This window comes from Salmo salar, chromosome 12 (assembly GCF_965601325.2).
Source record: "Salmo salar chromosome 12, fSalSal1, whole genome shotgun sequence".
NCBI lineage: Eukaryota > Metazoa > Chordata > Actinopteri > Salmoniformes > Salmonidae > Salmo > Salmo salar.
The window spans coordinates 96,062,722-96,088,691 of NC_138302.1; the positions used below are offsets into that span (position 1 = coordinate 96,062,722).

At 49.0% G+C, this 25,970-nt stretch overlaps 1 protein-coding gene across 1 annotated transcript in view; it reads right to left on the bottom strand.

Moving 5' to 3' along the window:
• Positions 1-25,970, bottom strand: part of LOC106566126 (R3H domain-containing protein 2) — a 95,956-nt gene that overhangs the window by 18,480 nt on the left and 51,506 nt on the right. Inside the window, exons 11-17 of the mRNA XM_082959574.1 lie at positions 25,714-25,745; positions 24,851-24,904; positions 9,048-9,283; positions 8,515-8,658; positions 5,911-6,020; positions 5,150-5,467; positions 1,328-1,586 (exon numbers count right to left, since the gene is read on the bottom strand). Coding sequence (XP_082815700.1) covers positions 1,328-1,586; positions 5,150-5,467; positions 5,911-6,020; positions 8,515-8,658; positions 9,048-9,283; positions 24,851-24,904; positions 25,714-25,745 — 1,153 coding nt within the window. The remainder of the gene's footprint in view (positions 1-1,327; positions 1,587-5,149; positions 5,468-5,910; positions 6,021-8,514; positions 8,659-9,047; positions 9,284-24,850; positions 24,905-25,713; positions 25,746-25,970) is intronic.

The window sequence follows — 25,970 nt, forward strand, 5'->3', positions numbered from 1 at the left end:
TCTCCCATTCTTCTCTGCAGATCCTCTCAAGCTCCGTCAGGTTGGATGGGGAGCGTCGCTGCACAGCTATTTTCAGGTCTCTCCAGAGATGTTAAATCGGGTTCAAGGCCAGGCTCTGGCTGGGCCACTCAAGGACATTCAGAGACTTATCCCAAAGTCTTGGCTGTGTGCTTAGGGTCCTTGTCCTGTTGGAAGGTAAACCTTCACCCCAGTCTGAGGTCCTGAGCACTCCGGAGCAGGTTTTCGTCAAGGATCTCTCTGGTAATTGGCTCCGTTCATCTTTGCCTCGATCCAGACTAGTCTCCCAGTCCCTGCTGCTGAAAATGCTCCCCACAGCATGATGCTGCCACCACCATGCTTCACCGTAGGAATGGTGCCAGGTTTCCTCCAGACATGACGCTTGGCATTCAGGACAAAGAGCTCAATCTTGGTTTCATCAGACCAGAGAATCTTCTTTCTCATGGTCTGAGAGTCTTAAGGTGCCTTTTTAGCAAACTCCAAGTGGGCTGTCATGTGCCTTTTACTGAGGAGGGGCTCTGTCTGGCCACTCTACCATAAAGGTCTGATTGGTGGAGTGCTGCAGAGATGGTTGTCCTTCTGGAAGGTTCTCCCATCTCCACAGAGGAACTCTAGAGCTCTGTCAGAGTGACCATCGGGTTCTTGGTCACCGCCCTGACCAAGGCCCTTCTCTCCCGATTGCTCAGTTTGGCCGGGCAGCCAGCTCTAGGAAGAGTCTTAGTGGTTCCAATCTTCTTCCATTTAAGATTGATGGAGGCCACTGTGTTCTTGGGGACCTTCAATGCGGCAGAAATGTTTTGGTACCCTTCCCCAGATCTGTGCCTCGACACAATCCTGTCTTGGAGTTCTATGGACAATTCCTCCAACCTCATGGCTTGGTTTTTGCTCTGACATGAACTGTCAACTGTGGGACCATATATAGACAGGTGTGAGCCTTTCCAAATCATGTCCAATCAATTGAATTTACCACAGGTGGAGTCCAATCAAGTTGTAGAAACATCTCAAGGATGATCAATGGAAACAGGATGCACCTGAGCTCAATTTCAAATCCTATAGCAAAGGGTCTGAATACTTATGTAAATAAGGTATTTCTGTTTTTTATTTGTCATTATGGGGTATTGTGTAGATTGCTGAAGAAATTGTTTTATTTAATCAATTTTAGAATAAGGCTGTAATGTCACAAAATGTGGAAAAAAGTCAAGGGGTCTGAGTACTGTATATTTTTGTTCAGTATAAAACTGTACAGCACTTTAAAAACACAGACAGACTAATCTTTAATTGAGAAAGATGGTACTTTAGTGGTACTGACCAGACTGCTGTGTGGGCTGAGCCATGGGCTGGGGCATGGGCTGGACAGGGTAGGACACCTGGTGAGACATGGGTCCAGACCGGTACTGCTGCCCTGTGCTGGGGTACTGCTGCCCTGTGCTGGGGTACTGCTGCCCTGTGCTGGGGTACTGCTGCCCTGTGCTGGGGTACTGCTGCCCTGTGCTGGGGTACTGCTGCCCTGTGCTGGGGTACTGCTGCCCTGTGCTGGGGTACTGCTGCCCAGGGGTGTAATAAGATATCTGGAGGAGGAGCAGAGGGAGGGAGAAATACAGTCATAGGTAGTACAATAAGAACCCTTCCAACCAAGGTGCATTAATAATAAGGGCGCAAACTGGAAATCAACTCTTAGAGGTTGATGGAAGTTCAAAGGTAGCATTTATATTTATTATGGATCCCCATTAGTTCCTGCCAAGACAGCAGCTCTTCTTCCTGGGGTTTATTATGGATCCCCATTAGTTCCTGCCAAGACAGCAGCTACTCTTCCTGGGGTTTATTATGGATCCCCATTAGTTCCTGCCAAGGCAGCAGCTACTCTTCCTGGGGTTTATTATGGATCCCCATTAGTTCCTGCCAAGGCAGCAGCTACTCTTCCTGGGGTTTATTATGGATCCCCATTAGTTCCTGTCAAGGCAGCAGCTACTCTTCCTGGGGTTTATTATGGATCCCCATTAGTTCCTGCCAAGGCAGCGGCTACTCTTCCTGGGGTTTATTATGGATCCCCATTAGTTCCTGCCAAGGCAGCAGCTACTCTTCCTGGGGTTTATTATGGATCCCCATTAGTTCCTGCCAAGGCAGCAGCTACTCTTCCTGGGGTTTATTATGGAGCCCCATTAGTTCCTGCCAAGGCAGCAGCTACTCTTCCTGGGGTTTATTATGGATCCCCATTAGTTCCTGCCAAGGCAGCAGCTACTCTTCCTGGGGTTTATTATGGATCCCCATTAGTTCCTGCCAAGGCAGCGGCTACTCTTCCTGGGGTTTATTATGGATCCCCATTAGTTCCTGCCAAGGCAGCAGCTACTCTTCCTGGGGTTTATTATGGATCCCCATTAGTTCCTGCCAAGGCAGCAGCTACTCTTCCTGGGGTTTATTATGGATCCCCAATAGTTCCTGCCAAGGCAGCAGCTACTCTTCCTGGGGTTTATTATGGATCCCCATTAGTTCCTGCCAAGGCAGCAGCTACTCTTCCTGGGGTTTATTATGGATCCCCATTAGTTCCTGCCAAGGCAGCAGCTACTCTTCCTGGGGTTTATTATGGATCCCCATTAGTTCCTGCCAAGGACAGCAGCTACTCTTCCTGGGGTTTATTATGGATCCCCAATAGTTCCTGCCAAGGCAGCAGCTACTCTTCCTGGGGTTTATTATGGATCCCCAATAGTTCCTGCCAAGGCAGCAGCTCTTTTTCCTGGGGTTTATTATGGATCCCCATTAGTTCCTGCCAAGGCAGCAGCTACTCTTCCTGGGGTTTATTATGGATCCCCATTAGTTCCTGCCAAGGCAGCAGCTACTCTTCCTGGGGTTTATTATGGATCCCCATTAGTTCCTGCCAAGGCAGCAGCTACTCTTCCTGGGGTTTATTATGGATCCCCATTAGTTCCTGTCAAGGCAGCAGCTACTCTTCCTGGGGTTTATTATGGATCTCCATTAGTTCCTGTCAAGGCAGCAGCTACTCTTCCTGGGGTTTATTATGGATCCCCATTAGTTCCTGCCAAGGCAGCAGCTACTCTTCCTGGGGTTTATTATGGATCCCCATTAGTTCCTACCAAGGCAGCAGCTACTCTTCCTGGGGTTTATTATGGATCCCCATTAGTTCCTGCCAAGGCAGCAGCTCTTTTTCCTGGGGTTTATTATGGATCCCCATTAGTTCCTGCCGAGGCAAGCAGCTCTTCTTCCTGGGGTCTAGCAAAATTAAGGCAGTTTCAATACATTCATTACAGATTTCACAACACACTAAGCGTGTGTCCTCAGGCCCCTTCTCCACTACCACATATCTACATCACACTAAGCGTGTGTCCTCAGGCCCCTACTCCACTACCAACATATCTACAACACACTAAGTGTGGGCCCTCAGGCCCCTACTCCACTACCACATATCTACAACACACTAAGCGTGTGTCCTCAGGCCCCTACCTCCACTACCACATATCTACAACACACTAAGCGTGTGTCCTCAGGCCCCTACTCCACTACCACATATCTACAACACACTAAGCGTGTGTCCTCAGGCCCCTACTCCACTACCACATATCTACAACACACTAAGCGTGTGGCCTCAGGCCCCTACTCCACTACCACATATCTACAAGGACAGCGGAGTCAATCACCACCTTCCGGAGACACCTGAAACCCCACCTCTTTAAGGAATACCTGGGATAGGATAAAGTAATCCTTCTAACCCCCCCCCCCCTAAAAGATTTAGATGCACTATTGTAAAGTGGTTGTTCCACTGGATATCATAAGGTGAATGCACCAATTTGTAAGTCGCTCTGGATAAGAGCGTCTGCTAAATGACTTAAATGTAAATGTACAACACACTAAGTGTGTCCCCTCAGGCCCCTACTCCACTACCACATATCTACAACACACTGTGTGCCCTCAGGCCCCTACTCCACTACCACATATCTACAACACACTAAGTGTGTACCCTCAGGCCCCTACTCCACTACCACATATCTACAACACACTAAGTGTGGGCCCTCAGGCCCCTACTCCACTACCACATATCTACAACACACTAAGTGTGGGCCCTCAGGCCCCTACTCCACTAACCACATATCTACAACACACTAAGTGTGGGGCCCTCAGGCCCCTACTCCACTACCACATATCTACAACACACTAAGTGTGGGCCCTCAGGCCCCTACTCCACTACCACATATCTACAACACACTAAGTGTGGGCCCTCAGGCCCCTTCTCCACTACCACATATCTACAACACACTAAGTGTGTGCCCTCAGGCCCCTACTCCACTACCACATATCTACAACACACTAAGTGTGGGCCCTCAGGCCCCTACTCCACTACCACATATCTACAACACCCTAGGTGTGGGCCCTAAGGCCCCTACTCCACTACCACATATCTACAACTGCCATTAGCTACCTCACAAATCCAGCAAGAGACAGCAGTGGACCCTAAAGCTCCTTTTGTGGGAACTATCCCCCCCAGGGTGTAGGGTCAATGCAGGACGTTTCCACCTCCAGGACTTAAATTCATATTTTATGGATTCAAGCAGTTTGTTACTGGGCTGCGGGATGGTGACGAGGAGAGAAAAGAGAGAGAAAAGAGAGAAAAGAGAGAGAGAGAGAGAGAGAGAGAGAGAGAGAGAGAGAGAGAGAGAGAGAGAGAGAGAGAGAGAGAGAGAGAGAGAGAGAGAGAGAGAGAGAGAGAGGAGAGAGAAAGAGGGTGAGAGAGAGGGTGAGAAAGAGAGAGAGAGGGTGAGAGAGGGAGAGAGGGTGAGAGGGTGAGAGAGGGAGAGAGAAGACTTCACAGCCAGTCACACAGTACTCTGAGTGGGAGAGAGATACTGTCACACCGCCGCCGACTGTGTGAATGCCGCCGCGATTTCACAGCAATCGAAACTCTCTCACATTTATTGGTAAAGTTTGTGAAACAAAGTTTGGGCCAAATGTTCCACTTCAGCTTTTCAGACTGCCGGGCTGTATTTGTACCTTCAGCCTAACTCCGTGATGACAAAGGAAGAAGGGAAACTTTTATTCCAAATTCTACTCCTTATTGATTCAAACCGAGTGTAAAGCACTTTTGGACAAATGTTGATGATTGATTGCAAACCCAGTATCATACCTGCTGAGGGGGAGACGGCTGCATGTACCCCTGCGGCGGTGGTGGGGGCTGCATGATGGTCTGGGAGGGAGGGGGTGGAGGAGGAGGAGGAGGAGGATGATGGAGGTGTCTGGTGTTAGGCTGGTAGCCAGACTGAGGGGCCAGGGGCTGGGCCAGGGGCTGGGCTGTGGTGGCCATGATATAGCCCGTCTGGGGTGGGGGGTGTTGGGTGAGGACAGTGGGCCCCTGGGTCTGGTACATGGCTGGGGGCTCCGGGGCCTCGCTGGAACTCTGTCGACTCAGAGTCATCTGGCTGAAGTGAGGAGCCAGCTCCTCACCCTGAGAGGGAGAAGAAGTGGTTATTACAAACAGTTACTGGTGGATTTGACACAGTAACCAATAAACTGATTGTAGGTTAAACTGGATATGATGATATCATTTGAAGATATTTGCCCCTAAAAATGAAATCTTTCTATCTTCTGCACAGCATAATGACTAGCAGAGGCTGCTATAGTAGTAAGGACACAAGCATAGAAGACAGTAGGTGTGAATATAGAGTTGATGCTGATTGTCATATTGCCACTTCAGTCCAATAGGGACTAACACGACCGGGAGAGAAAGCCAACATATGAAAGGTTTGGTACCATATTATATAGTTGTTATATTTACTGTATAGAGAGAGAGAAGGTATGAAGGGTACCAGTAACATGTACTGCTTGGAGGGAGGAGAGACTGGGCTCAGTAACATATTGTATTTATAAAGGTATGGATGGTAGTAGTACCATGTACTGCTGGGGGAAGAGACAGGCAGGAGGACCTGGGGACAGGAGGAAGAGTAGGACACAGGTTGAGAGGGCTGCAGAGACCCCACCGGCTAACAGAGAGAGAGATGGAGGGAGAGGTGGAGGGAGGGGAGACATGGAGGGAGAGAGAGAGAGAGCGAGATGGAGGGAGAGAGAAGGGAGGGGGAGATGGAGGGAGAGAGAGATGGAGGGAGAGAGAGAGAGAGATGGAGGGAGGGAGGGAGAGAGAGAGGGAGGGAGAGAGATGGAGGGAGAGAGAGAGATGGAGGGAGAGAGAGAGATGGAGGGAGAGAGAGAGATGAGAGTGGAGGGAGAGATGGAGGGAGAGAGAGAGATGGAGGGAGAGAGAGAGAGATGAGGGAGAGAGAGAGATGGAGGGAGAGAGAGAGATGGAGGGAGAGAGAGAGATGGAGGGAGAGAGAGAGATGGAGGGAGAGAGATGAGAGATGGAGGGAGAGGGAGAGATGGAGGGAGAGAGAGATGCAGTGGAGAGGGAGGAATGGAGAGGGAGAGATGGAGGGAGAGGGAGAGGTGGAGGGAGGGGGAGAGATGGAGGGAGAGGGAGAGATGGAGGGAGGGGGAGAGATAGAGGGAGAGATAGAGGGACAGATGGGGAGAGATAGAGGGAGGGGGGAGAGACATGGAGGGAGAGGGAGATGGAAGGATGGAGAGAGAGCATGGAGGGAGAGGAGGTGGAAGGAGAGGGAGAGAGACATGGAGGGAGAGGAGAGATGGAAGGTGGAGGAGAGAGCATGGAGGGAGAGGAGATGGAAGGATGGAGGGAGAGTGGAAGGAGAGACGGATGGAGGGAGGGATGAGAGAGAGATGGAGGGAGAGGAGACATGGAGGGAGAGAGAGAGAGAGAGACATGGAGGGAGAGAGAGGAGAGACATGGAGGGAGAGAGGGAGAGAGAGAGAGCATGGAGGGAGAGAGAGAGACATGGAGAGAGAGAGAGACATGGAGGGAGAGAGAGAGAGAGAGAGAGAGACATGGAGGGAGAGAGAGACATGGAGGGAGAGAGAGAGAGAGACATGGAGGGAGAGAGAGAGAGAGAGACATGGAGAGAGAGAGAGAGAGAGCATGAGAGAGAGAGAGAGAGAGAGAGAGACATGGAGGGAGAGAGAGAGAGAGAGAGACATGAGAGAGAGAGAGAGAGAGAGAGACATGGAGGGAGAGAGAGAGAGAGAGAGACATGGAGAGAGAGAGAGAGAGAGACATGGAGGGAGAGAGAGAGAGAGAGACATGGAGGGAGAGAGAGAGAGAGAGAGCATGGAGGGAGAGAGAGAGAGAGAGAGAGACATGGAGGGAGAGAGAGAGAGAGACATGGAGGGAGAGAGAGAGAGAGAGACATGGAGGAGAGAGAGAGAGAGAGAGAGAGAGAGAGAGACATGGAGGGAGAGAGAGAGAGAGAGACATGGAGGGAGAGAGAGAGAGAGACATGGAGGGAGAGAGAGAGAGAGACATGGAGGGAGAGAGAGAGAGAGAGAGAGAGAGAGGGAGAGAGAGAGAGAGAGAGAGAGAGACATGGAGGGAGAGAGAGAGAGAGACATGGAGGGAGAGAGAGAGAGAGAGAGACATGGAGAGAGAGAGAGAGAGAGAGAGAGAGACATGGAGGGAGAGAGAGAGAGAGAGAGAGAGAGAGAGAGAGAGAGAGAGAGACATGGAGGGAGAGAGAGAGAGAGAGAGGAGGGAGAGAGAGAGAGAGACATGGAGGGAGAGAGAGAGAGAGACATGGAGGGAGAGAGAGAGAGAGAGACATGGAGGGAGAGAGGAGAGAGACATGGAGGGAGAGAGAGAGAGAGAGACATGGAGGGAGAGAGAGAGAGAGACATGGAGAGAGAGAGAGAGAGAGAGAGAGAGAGAGAGAGAGAGAGAGAGAGAGAGAGAGAGAGAGAGAGAGAGAGAGAGAGAGAGAGAGAGAGAGAGAGACATGGAGGGAGAGAGAGAGAGAGACATGGAGGGAGAGAGAGAGAGAGAGAGAGAGACATGGAGGGAGAGAGAGAGGAGAGAGAGAGAGACATGGAGGGAGAGAGAGAGAGAGACATGGAGGGAGAGAGAGAGAGAGAGAGAGAGAGAGAGAGAGAGAGAGAGAGAGACATGGAGGGAGAGAGAGAGAGAGAGAGAGACATGGAGGGAGAGAGAGAGAGAGAGAGCATGGAGGGAGAGAGAGAGAGAGAGACAGAGAGAGAGAGAGAGAGAGAGAGTGAGAGAGAGAGAGAGAGAGAGAGAGAGAGAGAGAGACATGGAGGGAGAGAGAGAGACATGGAGGGAGAGAGAGAGAGAGAGACATGGAGGGAGAGAGAGAGAGAGACATGGAGGGAGAGAGAGAGAGAGAGACATGGAGGGAGAGAGAGAGAGAGACATGGAGGGAGAGAGAGAGAGAGACATGGAGGGAGAGAGAGAGACAGAGAGAGAGAGAGACATGGAGGAGAGAGAGAGAGAGACATGGAGGGAGAGAGAGAGAGAGAGAGAACATGGAGGGAGAGGGAGAGAGACATGGAGGGAGAGGGAGAGAGACATGGAGGGAGAGGAGAGAGACATGGAGGGAGAGAGAGAGACATGGAGGGAGAGAGAGAGACGTCATGTGGTTATGGTTATAGTTGCCCATGGTGTGTTGCTGTGGGGTAGGCAGTAGGGCGGTCTGGGGGGCTGGGCCTGGGAGGGGCAGGGGCCAGGCTGGGGGACTGGGGGCTGGGGACACATGTCTGGGCTCACCAGTGGGAGTCCTATAACACAACAAGACAACACAAGAGTCAAGACAAAGTCAAACACAGAAACAGTATGTTTTGTTCCTCAACATTTCTGCACTCTTGTCTGTACTCTCTTCAGGTTCTTTCCCCTTTTGATCTGTTTTCAAAAAGATGCAGGGGCTTGAAAAGGACTGTCTTCTGTTTCCATCTGACCCTCTAAAGCCACTAGAGGGCTTAAACACTTCTAGGTTGCAACAGGTCCGTCCGTGTGTTGCCATTTCAATTGAATTCAGTATTTTCACATTGGGAAATTCAAGTACTAGAATGAACTGCCCAGAGCACAATTGTCATAACATTTTAATTTCCAACTACAGGAGGCATTTTTCATTATACAATCCCCATTGGGATGTCTGTCTGGTACATACCGGTGCGTGAGCCCCTGCAGCTACCCTGAGAGCTCTTGTTGCTGCCCAGACTATCTCCTCTGGTCAGAATGGAGATGCCAGAGAAGCTGGATGCCTTGGTGACCGGGGGCCGCAGGGTCCTGTTTGAACTATCGGAGTCCGTGCTGCTCCAGGGTCTTGGCTCCAGGCACTTCATATCACTGTCAGTGCTGCTCTGACGGCTGCTGGACGCACGGCTGGAGCTCTCAAGGTTCCCCCTGTGCAGGGGAGGAGGGGAGAGGGAGGGAAACAGGGGAAGGGTGTTAGGGAGAGAGAGAGAGAGGAACAGAGGTGGAGACAGAGAGAGAAAGAGACAAAGAGAGAGAGAGATAGAGAGAGGAACAGAGAGGTGGAGACAGAGAGAGAGAGAAAGAGACAAAGAGAGAGAGAGAGAGAGAGAGAGAGAGAGAGAGAGAGAGAGAGAGAGAGAGAGAGAGAGAGAACAGAGAGGTGGAGACAGAGAGAGAGAGAGAGAGAGAGAGAGAGAGAGAGAGAGAGAGAGACAGAGAGATAGAGAGAGAGAGAGAGAGAGAGAGCGAGAGGAACAGAGAGAGTGGAGACAGAGAGAGAGAGAGAGAGAGAGAGACGAGACAGAGAGCGAGAGGAACAGAGAGGTGGAGACAGAGAGAGAGATAGAGACAGACAGAGAGCGAGAGGAACAGAGAGGTGGAGACAGAGGGTGATCAGGTTAAGAACAACACTTTGACATGTGGGGAGAACATAGGGCAAAAGAAGTTGACTGACTGGTAAATAAATCAACCAAACCCCTGTAGTGTACAGGACATTCACCAAACTCCCACCCACATCACAGAGAAACACACATGCAGACCGCTGATGTTTCATCCAATCAACACCAAGGTGAAAAAGAAGACAGGAGTACATTGAATAAAGTACAGATCCTGACTGAGTGACAAGGCAACAACAGGTCCATTCTGGAAATAACACAGCTGTAGAGGTTTTCTGTTACAATGGACACCAGGAGTAACATGCTAACCGCACCGCGCGCACAGCAAAATAAATGTTATTCAGATCATAGCAACCACACAGGTCGCGCAGGTCGACGAGCATCTGCATTGCCAGGCTCTAAAATAGAACTTGGTTCTATTTGTGACGCTTGATGCGCTGCAAGTCCCGCCTCTCCCATCTCCTCATTGGTTTTTAGAAGCATATACCAACGTGGGTGATTGATAGATGAACTGAGGTCCACACTACAGTCCAGCTGGTGGTGGTAATGCACCTTAAAGTTGGTTGCCAACCGCCATATAAAGTCAGAAGAAGAAGCAGCCTGAAGGAGGAAAGGTTACTAGAAAAACAAACTCGGTTTACCATTTTATCTGTGGATTCATTGTCAGAGTAGAGGACCTTGTGCATTTCAGGTAAAATAACAACTCAATGTTGATATTCCAGGACAAATTAGCAAGCAACAGAAGCTAGCTAAATAGGACATATTAGCTAGCAACAGAAGCTAGCTAAATAGGACATATTAGCTAGCAACAGAAGCTAGCTAAATAGGACATATTAGCTAGCAACAGCAAGCTAGCAAGCTAAACTGCCATAAATGTTTCATGCTTTTTGACCTGTCCCCAAAAGGAATATATTTGGTTCAGAGTTTATGTTGATATTTCAAACTGCATGTCCGATAGCATCTGGTGTGGGAGGACAAAAATCAATATCCAAGTGAGTGGTCTGGTCAGAATGCAATGAGGCACGCACTACAGAGTACACACACATACACATTCCCTATTCACTATGGAGTTACACACATCCCCCCTCATACTGTCACTATGGAGTTACACACATCCCCCCCTCATACCGTCACTATGGAGTCACACACATCTCCCCTCATACCGTCACTATGGAGTTACACACATCCCCCCCTCATACCGTCACTATGGAGTTACACACATCCCCCCTCATACCGTCACTATGGAGTTACACACATCCCCCCCCTCATACCGTCACTATGGAGTTACACACATCCCCCCCCTCATACCGTCACTATGGAGTTACACACATCCCCCCCTCATACCGTTACTATGGAGTTACACACATCCCCCCCCCCTCATAACGTCACTATGGAGTCACATCCCCCCCTCATACCGTCACTATGGAGTTACACATCCCCCCCCCCCCCTCATTCCGTCACTATGGAGTTACACATCCCCCCTCATACCGTCACTATGGAGTCACACACATCCCCCCTCATACCGTCACTATGGAGTCACACATCCCCCCCTCATACCGTCACTATGGAGTTACACACATCCCCCCCCCCCCCCTCATACCGTCACTATGGAGTTACACATCCCCCCCCCTCATACCGTCACTATGGAGTTACACATCCCCCCCCCCCCTCATACCGTCACTATGGAGTTACACATCCCCCCTCATACCGTCACTATGGAGTTACACACATCCCCCCCCCTCATACCGTCACTATGGAGTCACACACCCCCCCCCCCCCTCATACCGTCACTATGGAGTCACACACATCCCCCCCTCATACCGTCACTATGGAGTTACACACATCCCCCCCTCATACCGTCACTATGGAGTTACACACATCCCCCCCTCATACCGTCACTATGGAGTTACACATCCCCCCCCCCCTCATACCGTCACTATGGAGTTACACACATCCCCCCTCATACCGTCACTATGGAGTCACACACCCCCCCCCCCCTCATACCGTCACTATGGAGTCACACACATCCCCCCCTCATACCGTCACTATGGAGTTACACACATCCCCCCTCATACCGTCACTATGGAGTTACACACATCCCCCCTCATACCGTCACTATGGAGTTACACACATCCCCCCCCCCCTCATACCGTCACTATGGAGTTACACATCCCCCCTCATACCGTCACTATGGAGTCACACACATCCCCCCCCCCCTCATACCGTCACTATGGAGTCACACACATCCCCCCCCCCCTCATACCGTCACTATGGAGTCACACACATCCCCCCCCCCCCTCATACCGTCACTATGGAGTCACACACATCCCCCCTCATACCGTCACTATGGAGTTACACACATCCCCCCCCCTCATACCGTCACTATGGAGTCACACACATCCCCCCCTCATACCGTCACTATGGAGTCACACACATCCCCCCCCCCTCATACCGTCACTATGGAGTCACACACATCCCCCCCTCATACCGTCACTATGGAGTTACACACATCCCCCCTCATACCGTCACTATGGAGTTACACACATCCCCCCTCATACCGTCACTATGGAGTTACACACATCCCCCCCCCCCTCATACCGTCACTATGGAGTTACACATCCCCCCTCATACCGTCACTATGGAGTCACACACATCCCCCCCCCCCCTCATACCGTCACTATGGAGTCACACACATCCCCCCCCCCCCTCATACCGTCACTATGGAGTCACACACATCCCCCCCCCCCTCATACCGTCACTATGGAGTCACACACATCCCCCCCCCCCCTCATACCGTCACTATGGAGTTACACACATCCCCCCCTCATACCGTCACTATGGAGTTACACATCCCCCCTCATACCGTCACTATGGAGTCACACACATCCCCCCCCCCTCATACCGTCACTATGGAGTCACACACATCCCCCCCCCCTCATACCGTCACTATGGAGTTACACATCCCCCCTCATACCGTCACTATGGAGTCACACATCCCCCCTCATACCGTCACTATGGAGTTACACACATCCCCCCTCATACCATCACTATGGAGTCACACACATCCCCCCTCATACTGTCACTATGGAGTCACACCCCCCCCCCCCCCCCCCCCCCCCTCATACCGTCACTATGGAGTTACACACATCCCCCCTCATACCGTCACTATGGAGTTACACACATCCCCCCTCATACTGTCACTATGGAGTCACACCCCCCCCCCCCCCTCATACCGTCACTATGGAGTTACACACATCCCCCCTCATACCGTCACTATGGAGTTACACACATCCCCCCTCATACCGTCACTATGGAGTTACACACATCCCCCCTCATACCGTCACTATGGAGTTACACACATCCCCCTCATACCGTCACTATGGAGTTACACACATCCCCCCTCATACTGTCACTATGGAGTTACACACATCCCCCCCCCCCTCATACCGTCACTATGGAGTTACACACATCCCCCCTCATACCGTCACTATGGAGTTACACACATCCCCCCTCATACCGTCACTATGGAGTTACACACATCCCCCCTCATACCGTCACTATGGAGTTACACACATCCCCCCTCATACCGTCACTATGGAGTTACACACATCCCCCTCATACCGTCACTATGGAGTTACACACATCCCCCCTCATACCGTCACTATGGAGTTACACACATCCCCCCTCATACCGTCACTATGGAGTTACACACATCCCCCCTCATACCGTCACTATGGAGTTACACACATCCCCCCCTCATACCGTCACTATGGAGTTACACATCCCCCCTCATACCGTCACTATGGAGTTACACATCCCCCCTCATACCGTCACTATGGAGTTACACACATCCCCCCTCATACCGTCACTATGGAGTTACACACATCCCCCCCCCCTCATACCGTCACTATGGAGTTACACACATCCCCCCTCATACCGTCACTATGGAGTTACACACATCCCCCCTCATACCGTCACTATGGAGTTACACACATCCCCCTCATACCGTCACTATGGAGTTACACACATCCCCCCTCATACCGTCACTATGGAGTTACACACATCCCCCCTCATACCGTCACTATGGAGTTACACATCCCCCCTCATACCGTCACTATGGAGTTACACACATCCCCCCTCATACCGTCACTATGGAGTTACACACATCCCCCCCCCCTCATACCGTCACTATGGAGTTACACACATCCCCCCCTCATACCGTCACTATGGAGTTACACACATCCCCCCTCATACCGTCACTATGGAGTCACACATCCCCCCTCATACCGTCACTATGGAGTTACACACATCCCCCCCTCATACCGTCACTATGGAGTTACACATCCCCCCCCCCTCATACTGTCACTATGGAGTTACACACATCCCCCCTCATACCGTCACTATGGAGTTACACACATCCCCCCCCCCCTCATACCGTCACTATGGAGTTACACACATCCCCCCCCCCCTCATACCGTTACTATGGAGTTACACACATCCCCCCCCTCATACCGTCACTATGGAGTTACACATCCCCCCCCCCCTCATTCCGTCACTATGGAGTTACACACATCTCCCCTCATACCGTCACTATGGAGTCACACACATCCCCCCCCCCTCATACCGTCACTATGGAGTTACACACATCCCCCCTCATACCGTCACTATGGAGTTACACACATCCCCCCTCATACCGTCACTATGGAGTTACACACATCCCCCCCCCCCCTCATACCGTCACTATGGAGTTACACATCCCCCCCCCCCCCCTCATACCGTCACTATGGAGTTACACACATCCCCCCTCATACCGTCACTATGGAGTTACACACATCCCCCCCTCATACCGTCACTATGGAGTCACACACATCCCCCCTCATACCGTCACTATGGAGTCACACACATCCCCCCCTCATACCGTCACTATGGAGTTACACACATCCCCCCTCATACTGTCACTATGGAGTTACACACATCCCCCCCTCATACCGTCACTATGGAGTTACACACATCCCCCCTCATACCGTCACTATGGAGTCACACCCCCCCCTCATACCGTCACTATGGAGTTACACACATCCCCCCCCCCCCTCATACCGTCACTATGGAGTCACACATCCCCCCTCATACCGTCACTATGGAGTCACACATCCCCCCTCATACCGTCACTATGGAGTTACACACATCCCCCCCCTCATACCGTCACTATGGAGTCACACACATCCCCCCTCATACCGTCACTATGGAGTCACACACATCCCCCCCCCCCTCATACCGTCACTATGGAGTCACATCCCCCCCCCCCTCATACCGTCACTATGGAGTCACACATCCCCCCCTCATACCGTCACTATGGAGTCACACACATCCCCCCTCATACCGTCACTATGGAGTTACACACATCCCCCCCCTCATACCGTCACTATGGAGTCACACATCCCCCCTCATACCGTCACTATGGAGTCACACACATCCCCCCCCCCCCCATACCGTCACTATGGAGTCACACACATCCCCCCCCCCCCCATACCGTCACTATGGAGTTACACACATCCCCCCTCATACCGTCACTATGGAGTCACACACATCCCCCCTCATACCGTCACTATGGAGTCACACACATCCCCCCCCCCCTCATACCGTCACTATGGAGTTACACACACCCCCCCCCTCATACCGTCACTATGGAGTTACACATCCCCCCTCATTCCGTCACTATGGAGTTACACACATCCCCCCCCCCTCATACCGTCACTATGGAGTTACACACATCCCCCCCTCATACCGTCACTATGGAGTTACACACATCCCCCCCCCCCCCTCATAACCGTCACTATGGAGTTACACACATCCCCCCTCATACCGTCACTATGGAGTTACACATCCCCCCCCTCATACCGTCACTATGGAGTACACACATCCCCCCCCCCCTCATACCGTCACTATGGAGTTACACACATCCCCCCCTCATACCGTCACTATGGAGTTACACACATCCCCCCCCCCCCTCATACCGTCACTATGGAGTTACACATCCATCCCCCCTCATACCGTCACTATGGAGTTACACATCCCCCCCCCCTCATACCACGTCACTATGGAGTTCACACACATCCCCCCCTCATACCGTCACTATGGAGTCACACATCCCCCCTCATACCGTCACTATGGAGTTACACATCCCCCCCCCCCTCATACCGTCACTATGGAGTTACACACATCCCCCCTCATACCGTCACTATGGAGTTACACACACCCCCCCCCCCCCCTCATACCGTCACTATGGAGTTACACACATCCCCCCCCTCATACCGTCACTATGGAGTTACACACATCCCCCCCCCCTCATACCGTCACTATGGAGTTACACACATCCACCCCTCATACCGTTACTATGGAGTTACACACATCCCCCCTCATACCGTCACTATGGAGTTACACACATCCCCCCTCATTCCGTCACTATGGAGTTACACACATCCCCCCTCATTCCGTCACTATGGAGTTACACACATCCCCCCCCCTCATACCGTCACTATGGAGTTACACACATCCCCCCCTCATACCGTCACTATGGAGTTACACACATCCCCCCCCCTCATACCGTCACTATGGAGTTACACATCCCCCCCCCCCCCCTCATACCGTCACTATGGAGTTACACACATCCCCCTCATACCGTCACTATGGAGTCACACATCCCCCCCCCTCATACCGTCACTATGGAGTTACACATCCCCCCCCTCATACCGTCACTATGGAGTCACACACATCCCCCCCCCCCTCATACCGTCACTATGGAGTCACACACATCCCCCCTCATACTGTCACTATGGAGTTACACACATCCCCCCCCCCCCTCATACCGTCACTATGGAGTTACACACATCCCCCCCCTCATACCGTCACTATGGAGTCACACACATCCCCCCTCATACTGTCACTATGGAGTCACACACATCCCCCCCCCCTCATACCGTCACTATTGAGTCACATCCCCCCCCCCCCTCATACCGTCACTATGGAGTCACATCCCCCCCTCATACCGTCACTATGGAGTCACACACATCCCCCCTCATACTGTCACTATGGAGTTACACACATCCCCCCTCATACCGTCACTATGGAGTCACACACATCCCCCCTCATACCGTCACTATGGAGTCACACACATCCCCCCCCCCCTCATACCGTCACTATGGAGTTACACACATCCCCCCCCCCCCTCATACCGTCACTATGGAGTTACACACCCCCCCCCCTCATACCGTCACTATGGAGTTACACACATCCCCCCCCCCCCTCATACCGTCACTATGGAGTTACACACATCCCCCCCCTCATACCGTCACTATGGAGTTACACACCCCCCCCATACCGTCACTATGGAGTCACAAAAAAAAATCCAGAATAAATGTTATAAATTAATTTGCATTTTAATGAGGGAAGTATTTGTCTATTGAAGACATTGTCAACTTTGGATTTGTAGTCACAGAGACAGATAAACCATGTGATTCTATGTTTAACGGAGATCATCTGTGTACAAAGTCACACTGGAGGGCAAAAACAACAAAAAACATTGGACAACGCATTTATCTGTTCTACGAGGCAGGCGTAGAGCGTTTTCATGTGCAACGTTAATAACGAGGGTTTTGGAAACAGCTCGGAGATTTAACGATGCTCCTATGTACAGTGGGGGGGGGGGAAAGTATTTGATACCCTGCTGATTTTGTACGTTTGCCCACTGACAAAGAAATGATCAGTCTATAATTTTAATGGTAGGTTTATTTTAACAGGGAGAGACAGAATAACAACAAAAATATCCAGAAAAACGCATGTCAGAAATGTTATAAATTGATTTGCATTTTAATGAGGGAAATAAGTATTTGACCCCTCTCAATCAGAAAGATTACCGTTTCCCAGGTGTCTTTTTTCAGGTAACGAGCTGAGATTAGGAGCACACTCCTAAAGGGAGTGCTCCTGATCTCAGTTTGTTACCTGTATAAAAGACACATGTCCACAGAAGCAATCAATCAGATTCCAAACTCTCCACCATGGCCAAGACCAAAGAGCTCTCCAAGGATGTCAGGGACAAGAGAGTAGACCTACACAAGGCTGGAATGGGCTACAAGACCATCGCCAAGCAGCTTGGTGAGAAGGTGACAACAGTTGGTGCGATTATTCGCAAATGGAAGAAACACAAAAGAACTGTCAATCTCCCTCGGCCTGGGGCTCCATGCAAGATCTCACCTCGTGGAGTTGCAATGATCATGAGAACGGTGAGGAATCAGCCCAGAACTACACGGGAGGATCTTGTCAATGATCTCAAAGCAGCTGGGACCATAGTCACCAAGAAAACAATTGGTAACACACTACGCCGTCAAGGACTGAAATCCTGCAGCGTACGCAAGGGCCCCCTGCTCAAGAAAGCACACATAAATGCCCGTCTGAAGTTTGCCAATGAACATCTGAATGATTCAGAGGACAACTGGGTGAAAGTGTTGTGGTCAGATGAGACCAAAATGGAGCTCTTTGGCATCAACTCAACTCGCCGTGTTTGGAGGAGGAGGAATGCTGCCAATGACCCCAAGAACACCATCCCCACCATCAAACATGGAGGTGGAAACATTATGCTTTGGGGGTGTTTTTCTGCTAAGGGGACAGGACAACTTCACCGCATCAAAGGGATGATGGACGGGGCCATGTACCGTCAAATCTTGGGTGAGAACCTCCTTCCATCAGCCAGGGCATTGAAAATGGGTCGTGGAAGGGTATTCCAGCATGACAATGACCCAAAACACACGGCCAAGGCAACAAAGGAGTGGCTCAAGAAGAAGCACATTAAGGTCCTGGAGTGGCCTAGCCAGTCTCCAGACCTTAATCCCATAGAAAATCTGTGGAGGAAGCTGAAGGTTCGAGTTGCCAAACGTCAGCCTCGAAACCTTAATGACTTGGAGAAGATCTGCAAAGAGGAGTGGGACAAAATCCCTCCTGAGATGTGTGCAAACCTGGTGGCCAACTACAAGAATCGTCTGACCTCTGTGATTGCCAACAAGGGTTTTGCCACCAAGTACTAAGTCATGTTTTGCAGAGGGGTCAAATACTTATTTCCCTCATTAAAATGCAAATCAATTTATAAAATTTTTGACATGCGTTTTTCTGGATTTTTTTTGTTGTTATTCTGTCTCTCACTGTTCAAATAAACCTACCATTAAAATTATAGACTGATCATTTCTTTGTCAGTGGGCAAACGTACAAAATCAGCAGGGGATCAAATACTTTTTTCCCCTCACTGTATATCCTACTTTTCATTTGTTCTAACGTCATCAAATATGGATGATATGGCATTGCACTGAACAAAAAGTCTGACAAATGCAGGTTTGGGAGGCTAATGTGGTGACAGACTTACCACCTAAAATTCTGACTAAACAAGGGAAAATACAACTCAAGTGAATTACAGTTGGGTGCTCTGACTGCAGAATACCCTGGTTACCTATTTGATGGGAATAACCAGGCCCTAATGACAAGCTATATCACTTAAAGACAAGATACACAAGTCAGCTAAACGTGTCTGTTCTAGATATTCAGAGAAATGACTGAGGTAGCCTAGGACAGAAGATTGAAAAATAACCAAAACAGGCCAGGGAATCTCCTTATAATATCAGATATAAGGAGACAAAAAGGTAGAAATGATTGGTGCTGTAAATCCGTTTGAAGACGGCACTTGATGATAAATATTTCAGAGAAACAGTAATTAATGGATGAGCTATTTTAAGCGTTCTCCCTGCGTCTTTCCCTCCCAGTCTCTCATTTTTTCTCTTCCTGCCCCTCTCCCCCTCTCTCCCTACCTTCTTCCTATTCATCTCTCCCGCCTCCCTGTCTCCCAGCTTCCACCGCCTATTTTAAGGAAAGAAAAGGCAGGGTGGTAGCTCACTCACACTGTGCAGACAAAGATGAGCGAGAGAGAGATCCTACTTTTAAATCACGACATTCTTTCCCTCTCCTGTTTCAAACACAACACTCTCTCCATCCAACACAGGGGGAGATGTTCTGTCACAATAATTTTCCCTAAAAAATGTTGCACTTTAAATTTCATTAGCATTTCCCCCCACAAAATACAATAATGTTCAATAGACTATTATGTAAATAACAACTATATGTTTCTACTGTATATATGACATGGTAAACATTGTCAGAGGAGTATAGGAGAATACTGAATTACCTATGAATCATCATCATCATCATCATCATCATCATCTCCACACACAATGTAGGATTTGCACTTAGTCAACATTGAACAAGACAACACAAGCGCAAAAGGGACAGTAGTCTCACTTCAGTGAGACATCATTATGCAATAGCTAGTCTGTTGAACTCGTGTGGCTCAGTTGGTAGAGCATGGTGTTTGCAACGCCAGGGTTGTGGGTTCGATTCCCACGGGGGACCAGTACGGAGAAGGAAAAAAATGTATGAAATGTATGCATTCACTACTGTATGTCGTTCTGGATAAGAGCGTCTGCTAAATGCCTAAAATGTAACTATTGGAACTGAAAAACAACCCCAAATCCCTCTTTTCAAAATTACTGAGGTCATTCGGCTAAAGACATTTCAGTTTGTATGTGTCACAGCTGCAGTACAAAGAGAATCACTGATCACAACCAACACAAAGAGAGAGATCTGAAGGTGAATGAATTACATTTTATTTTTGAGTCAAAATGCCAATTGGCAACCCGTCCCTTATGGGATTAATTGAGACAAACACACATTACAATAATTCACCGTGGTAATGAAATTATAATGTGATAGTAGTGTTACTGCATCTCTCTTTAGGACAGACAGTAGTAGTAGATCTATCCTCAGGACACCACAGACAGTAGTAGTAGATCTATCCTCAGGATACCACAGACAGTAGTAGTAGATCTATCCTCAGGACACCACAGACAGTAGTAGTAGATCTACCCTCAGGACACCACAGACAGTAGTAGTAGATCTACCCTCAGGACACCAGACAGTAGTAGTAGATCTACCCTCAGGATACCACAGACAGTAGTAGTAGATCTACCCTCAGGATACCACAGACAGTAGTAGTAGATCTACCCTCAGGACACCACAGACAGTAGTAGTAGATCTACCCTCAGGACACCACAGACAGTAGTAGTAGATCTATCCTCAGGACACCACAGACAGTAGTAGTAGATCTATCCTCAGGACACCACAGACAGTAGTAGTAGATCTATCCTCAGGACACCACAGACAGTAGTAGTAGTAGATCTATCCTCAGGACACCACAGACAGTAGTAGTAGTAGCTCTATCCTCAGGACACCACAGACAGTAGTAGTAGTAGATCTATCCTCAGGATACCACAGACAGTAGTAGTAGATCTATCCTCAGGACACCACAGACAGTAGTAGTAGATCTATCCTCAGGACACCACAGACAGTAGTAGTAGATCTACCCTCAGGACACCACAGACAGTAGTAGTAGATCTACCCTCAGGACACCAGACAGTAGTAGTAGATCTACCCTCAGGATACCACAGACAGTAGTAGTAGATCTACCCTCAGGATACCACAGACAGTAGTAGTAGATCTACCCTCAGGATACCACAGACAGTAGTAGTAGATCTATCCTCAGGACACCACAGACAGTAGTAGTAGTAGATCTATCCTCAGGACACCACAGACAGTAGTAGTAGTAGATCTATCCTCAGGACACCACAGACAGTAGTAGTAGTAGCTCTATCCTCAGGATACCACAGACAGTAGTAGTAGATCTATCCTCAGGACACCACAGACAGTAGTAGTAGATCTATCCTCAGGACACCACAGACAGTAGTAGTAGTAGATCTATCCTCAGGACACCACAGACAGTAGTAGTAGTAGATCTATCCTCAGGACACCACAGACAGTAGTAGTAGTAGTAGATCTATCCTCAGGACACCACAGACAGTAGTAGTAGATCTATCCTCAGGACACCACAGACAGTAGTAGTAGTAGATCTATCCTCAGGACACCACAGACAGTAGTAGTAGTAGTAGATCTATCCTCAGGACACCACAGACAGTAGTAGTAGTAGTAGATCTATCCTCAGGACACCACAGACAGTAGTAGTAGATCTATCCTCAGGACACCACAGACAGTAGTAGTAGTAGATCTATCCTCAGGACACCACAGACAGTAGTAGTAGATCTATCCTCAGGACACCACAGACAGTAGTAGTAGATCTATCCTCAGGACACCACAGACAGTAGTAGTAGTAGATCTATCCTCAGGACACCACAGACAGTAGTAGTAGTAGTAGATCTATCCTCAGGACACCACAGACAGTAGTAGTAGTAGTAGATCTATCCTCAGGACACCACAGACAGTAGTAGTAGTAGATCTATCCTCAGGACACCACAGACAGTAGTAGTAGTAGATCTATCCTCAGGACACCACAGACAGTAGTAGTAGTAGATCTATCCTCAGGACACCAGACAGTAGTAGTAGATCTATCCTCAGGATACCACAGACAGTAGTAGTAGATCTATCCTCAGGATACCACAGACAGTAGTAGTAGATCTATCCTCAGGACACCACAGACATTAGTAGTAGATCTATCCTCAGGACACCACAGACAGTAGTAGTAGATCTATCCTCAGGACACCACAGACAGTAGTAGTAGTAGATCTATCCTCAGGACACCACAGACAGTAGTAGATCTATACTCAGGATACCAGACAGTAGTAGTAGATCTACACTCAGGACACCAGACAGTAGTAGTAGATCTACCCTCAGGATACCACAGATAGTAGTAGTAGATCTACCCTCAGGATACCACAGACAGTAGTAGTAGATCTACCCTCAGGATACCACAGACAGTAGTAGTAGATCTATCCTCAGGACACCACAGACAGTAGTAGTAGATCTATCCTCAGGACACCACAGACAGTAGTAGTAGTAGCTCTATCCTCAGGACACCACAGACAGTAGTAGTAGTAGCTCTATCCTCAGGACACCACAGACAGTAGTAGTAGATCTATCCTCAGGACACCACAGACAGTAGTAGTAGCTCTATCCTCAGGACACCACAGACAGTAGTAGTAGATCTATCCTCAGGACACCACAGACAGTAGTAGTAGATCTATCCTCAGGATACCACAGACAGTAGTAGTAGATCTATCCTCAGGACACCACAGACAGTAGTAGTAGTAGATCTATCCTCAGGACACCACAGACAGTAGTAGATCTATCCTCAGGACACCACAGACAGTAGTAGTAGTAGATCTATCCTCAGGACACCACAGACAGTAGTAGTAGTAGTAGATCTATCCTCAGGACACCACAGACGAGTAGTAGTAGATCTATCCTCAGGACACCACAGACAGTAGTAGTAGTAGATCTATCCTCAGGACACCACAGACAGTAGTAGTAGTAGATCTATCCTCAGGACACCAGACAGTAGTAGTAGATCTATCCTCAGGATACCAGACAGTAGTAGTAGATCTATCCTCAGGATACCACAGACAGTAGTAGTAGATCTATCCTCAGGACACCACAGACATTAGTAGTAGATCTATCCTCAGGACACCACAGACAGTAGTAGTAGATCTATCCTCAGGACACCACAGACAGTAGTAGTAGTAGATCTATCCTCAGGACACCACAGACAGTAGTAGATCTATACTCAGGATACCAGACAGTAGTAGTAGATCTATACTCAGGATACCAGACAGTAGTAGTAGATCTATCCTCAGGACACCACAGAGAGTAGTAGTAGATCTATCCTCAGGACACCACAGACAGTAGTAGTAGATCTATCCTCAGGACACCACAGACAGTAGTAGTAGATCTATCCTCAGGACACCACAGACAGTAGTAGTAGATCTATCCTCAGGACACCACAGACAGTAGTAGTAGATCTACCCTCAGGATACCACAGACAGTAGTAGTAGATCTATCCTCAGGACACCACAGACAGTAGTAGTAGATCTATCCTCAGGACACCACAGACAGTAGTAGTAGTAGATCTATCCTCAGGACACCACAGACAGTAGTAGTAGTAGATCTATCCTCAGGACACCACAGACAGTAGTAGTAGTAGATCTATCCTCAGGACACCAGACAGTAGTAGTAGATCTATCCTCAGGATACCAGACAGTAGTAGTAGATCTATCCTCAGGATACCACAGACAGTAGTAGTAGATCTATCCTCAGGACACCACAGACATTAGTAGTAGATCTATCCTCAGGACACCACAGAGAGTAGTAGTAGATCTATCCTCAGGACACCACAGACAGTAGTAGTAGTAGATCTATCCTCAGGACACCACAGACAGTAGTAGATCTATACTCAGGATACCAGACAGTAGTAGTAGATCTATACTCAGGATACCAGACAGTAGTAGTAGATCTATCCTCAGGACACCACAGAGAGTAGTAGTAGATCTATCCTCAGGACACCACAGACAGTAGTAGTAGATCTATCCTCAGGACACCACAGACAGTAGTAGTAGATCTATCCTCAGGACACCACAGACAGTAGTAGTAGATCTATCCTCAGGACACCACAGACAGTAGTAGTAGATCTATCCTCAGGACACTACAGACAGTAGTAGTAGTAGATCTATCCTCAGGACACCACAGACAGTAGTAGTAGATTATCCTCAGGACACCACAGACAGTAGTAGTAGATCTATCCTCAGGACACCACAGACAGTAGTAGAGACAACTACTGTACAAGTAGTAGAGCAAAGATGAAGAGGGGTTAGAAAACCAAATCAACAGAAACAGAGATCATGGAGGATGTAGCAGCACAGTATTATATAAAGATGTATCAATGATGACGGACGGATAATAAGTAGTACCCAGTCCCAGAAAACCCCCCAAAGCAGCCATGCCATAGGTGTTGCTCTGAGGCAACCCACGCCAAGCAACAACACCAACATTCAGTGGTTAGGTTTGAAATGGCAACCAAACCCCCTAAACGCACTAAGTAGGGAAACGGTGCCATTCCGGACACACCCAATCAGTCAGTCATATCAAATCACAACTAGACAGAGGGTAGAACGGCATGGCAACACAATCACAGACTGCTAGAGTCACACGGATGTGTCAGTACCTAAAGATCTGCCTCCTCTTTTGAGAGGTAGAGGAGTAGCCTTCAGGGGAAAGTCTGTTGGGGGACAGTGGAGGGACAGAAGGGAGAGCGGGGGTTACTGGGTGGGTATAGAAGAGGGGGTCAAGGTAGGTTTTGGAACAGCCATTCCCAATTCATTCCCTACCCCTCCCATTGGCCCTTACCCTTCAATGTTCTGTAGATCTGTAAGATGGAAGTAATATGGTGAAAGTTTTATCACAATCACTGTTTAAACCTGTCCAGACCTTCAGACATTCCAACACTGAGGGAGAAAGGGCCAAGTGGAGGGATAGTGAGCGATTTGGGACCAGTTTTAACAGTGTTGCTCTGTATCCAACCCCCAGCCCAGAAAAGATCATGCACACAGAGCAGAAATATTGACAGTAAAAAAAAAACAGGGAACAAAATTTCCCCACTTATTTTTGTCTCTCAAACACATCAGGTTTAATAATCATTCATCTCTATCAGAAAGGGAGAGGGGTTGAAAGATGTACTTTTGTTGTGCTTTGGACTACATGTGGAAAACTATTATCAGTTCATCCCAACATTCAAATTTAGCAAACCCAAACCTTGGTGCTTCAAACTTACCTGTTGCCAGAATGATTAAATCTCTTCAAAAACACTTCAATATAATATGGTGGTCTAATTTTATCGTGCCAGGGGGTTTGGAACAGGGTTAGGGGGCTTTGCTGTGACCAGGCTGCCCCGACTGCCTCTCCTACACACCTAAGGGACTATACTGGCTGGGGACTAACCCCATACTCTAGGGTCCCTTCAGAAGTACACACATTAAACTCTCTCTCCACTGTAATGCATACTGTTACTGGGCGTTACTGTGAGCTTACCTGTTGTCATTGATGTATCCATTTTGAGAGGACTGAAAAGGGAAAGAGACATCTGTAAATTAACAAGCTGGAGCTTGTTGATCCCAGAACTATGTTTATTTAATAGCTTTCATTTGACCAAGTAGGTTATTGAGAACATATTGTTTTTATCCAAAGTTAACCAAGGTTCACTCGTGACCTCCAAGAATATGGACATAACTTATTTACTCTGCCTTCTTACCCTATTCCACCATTACGTTATTAAAATGAACTTCTGG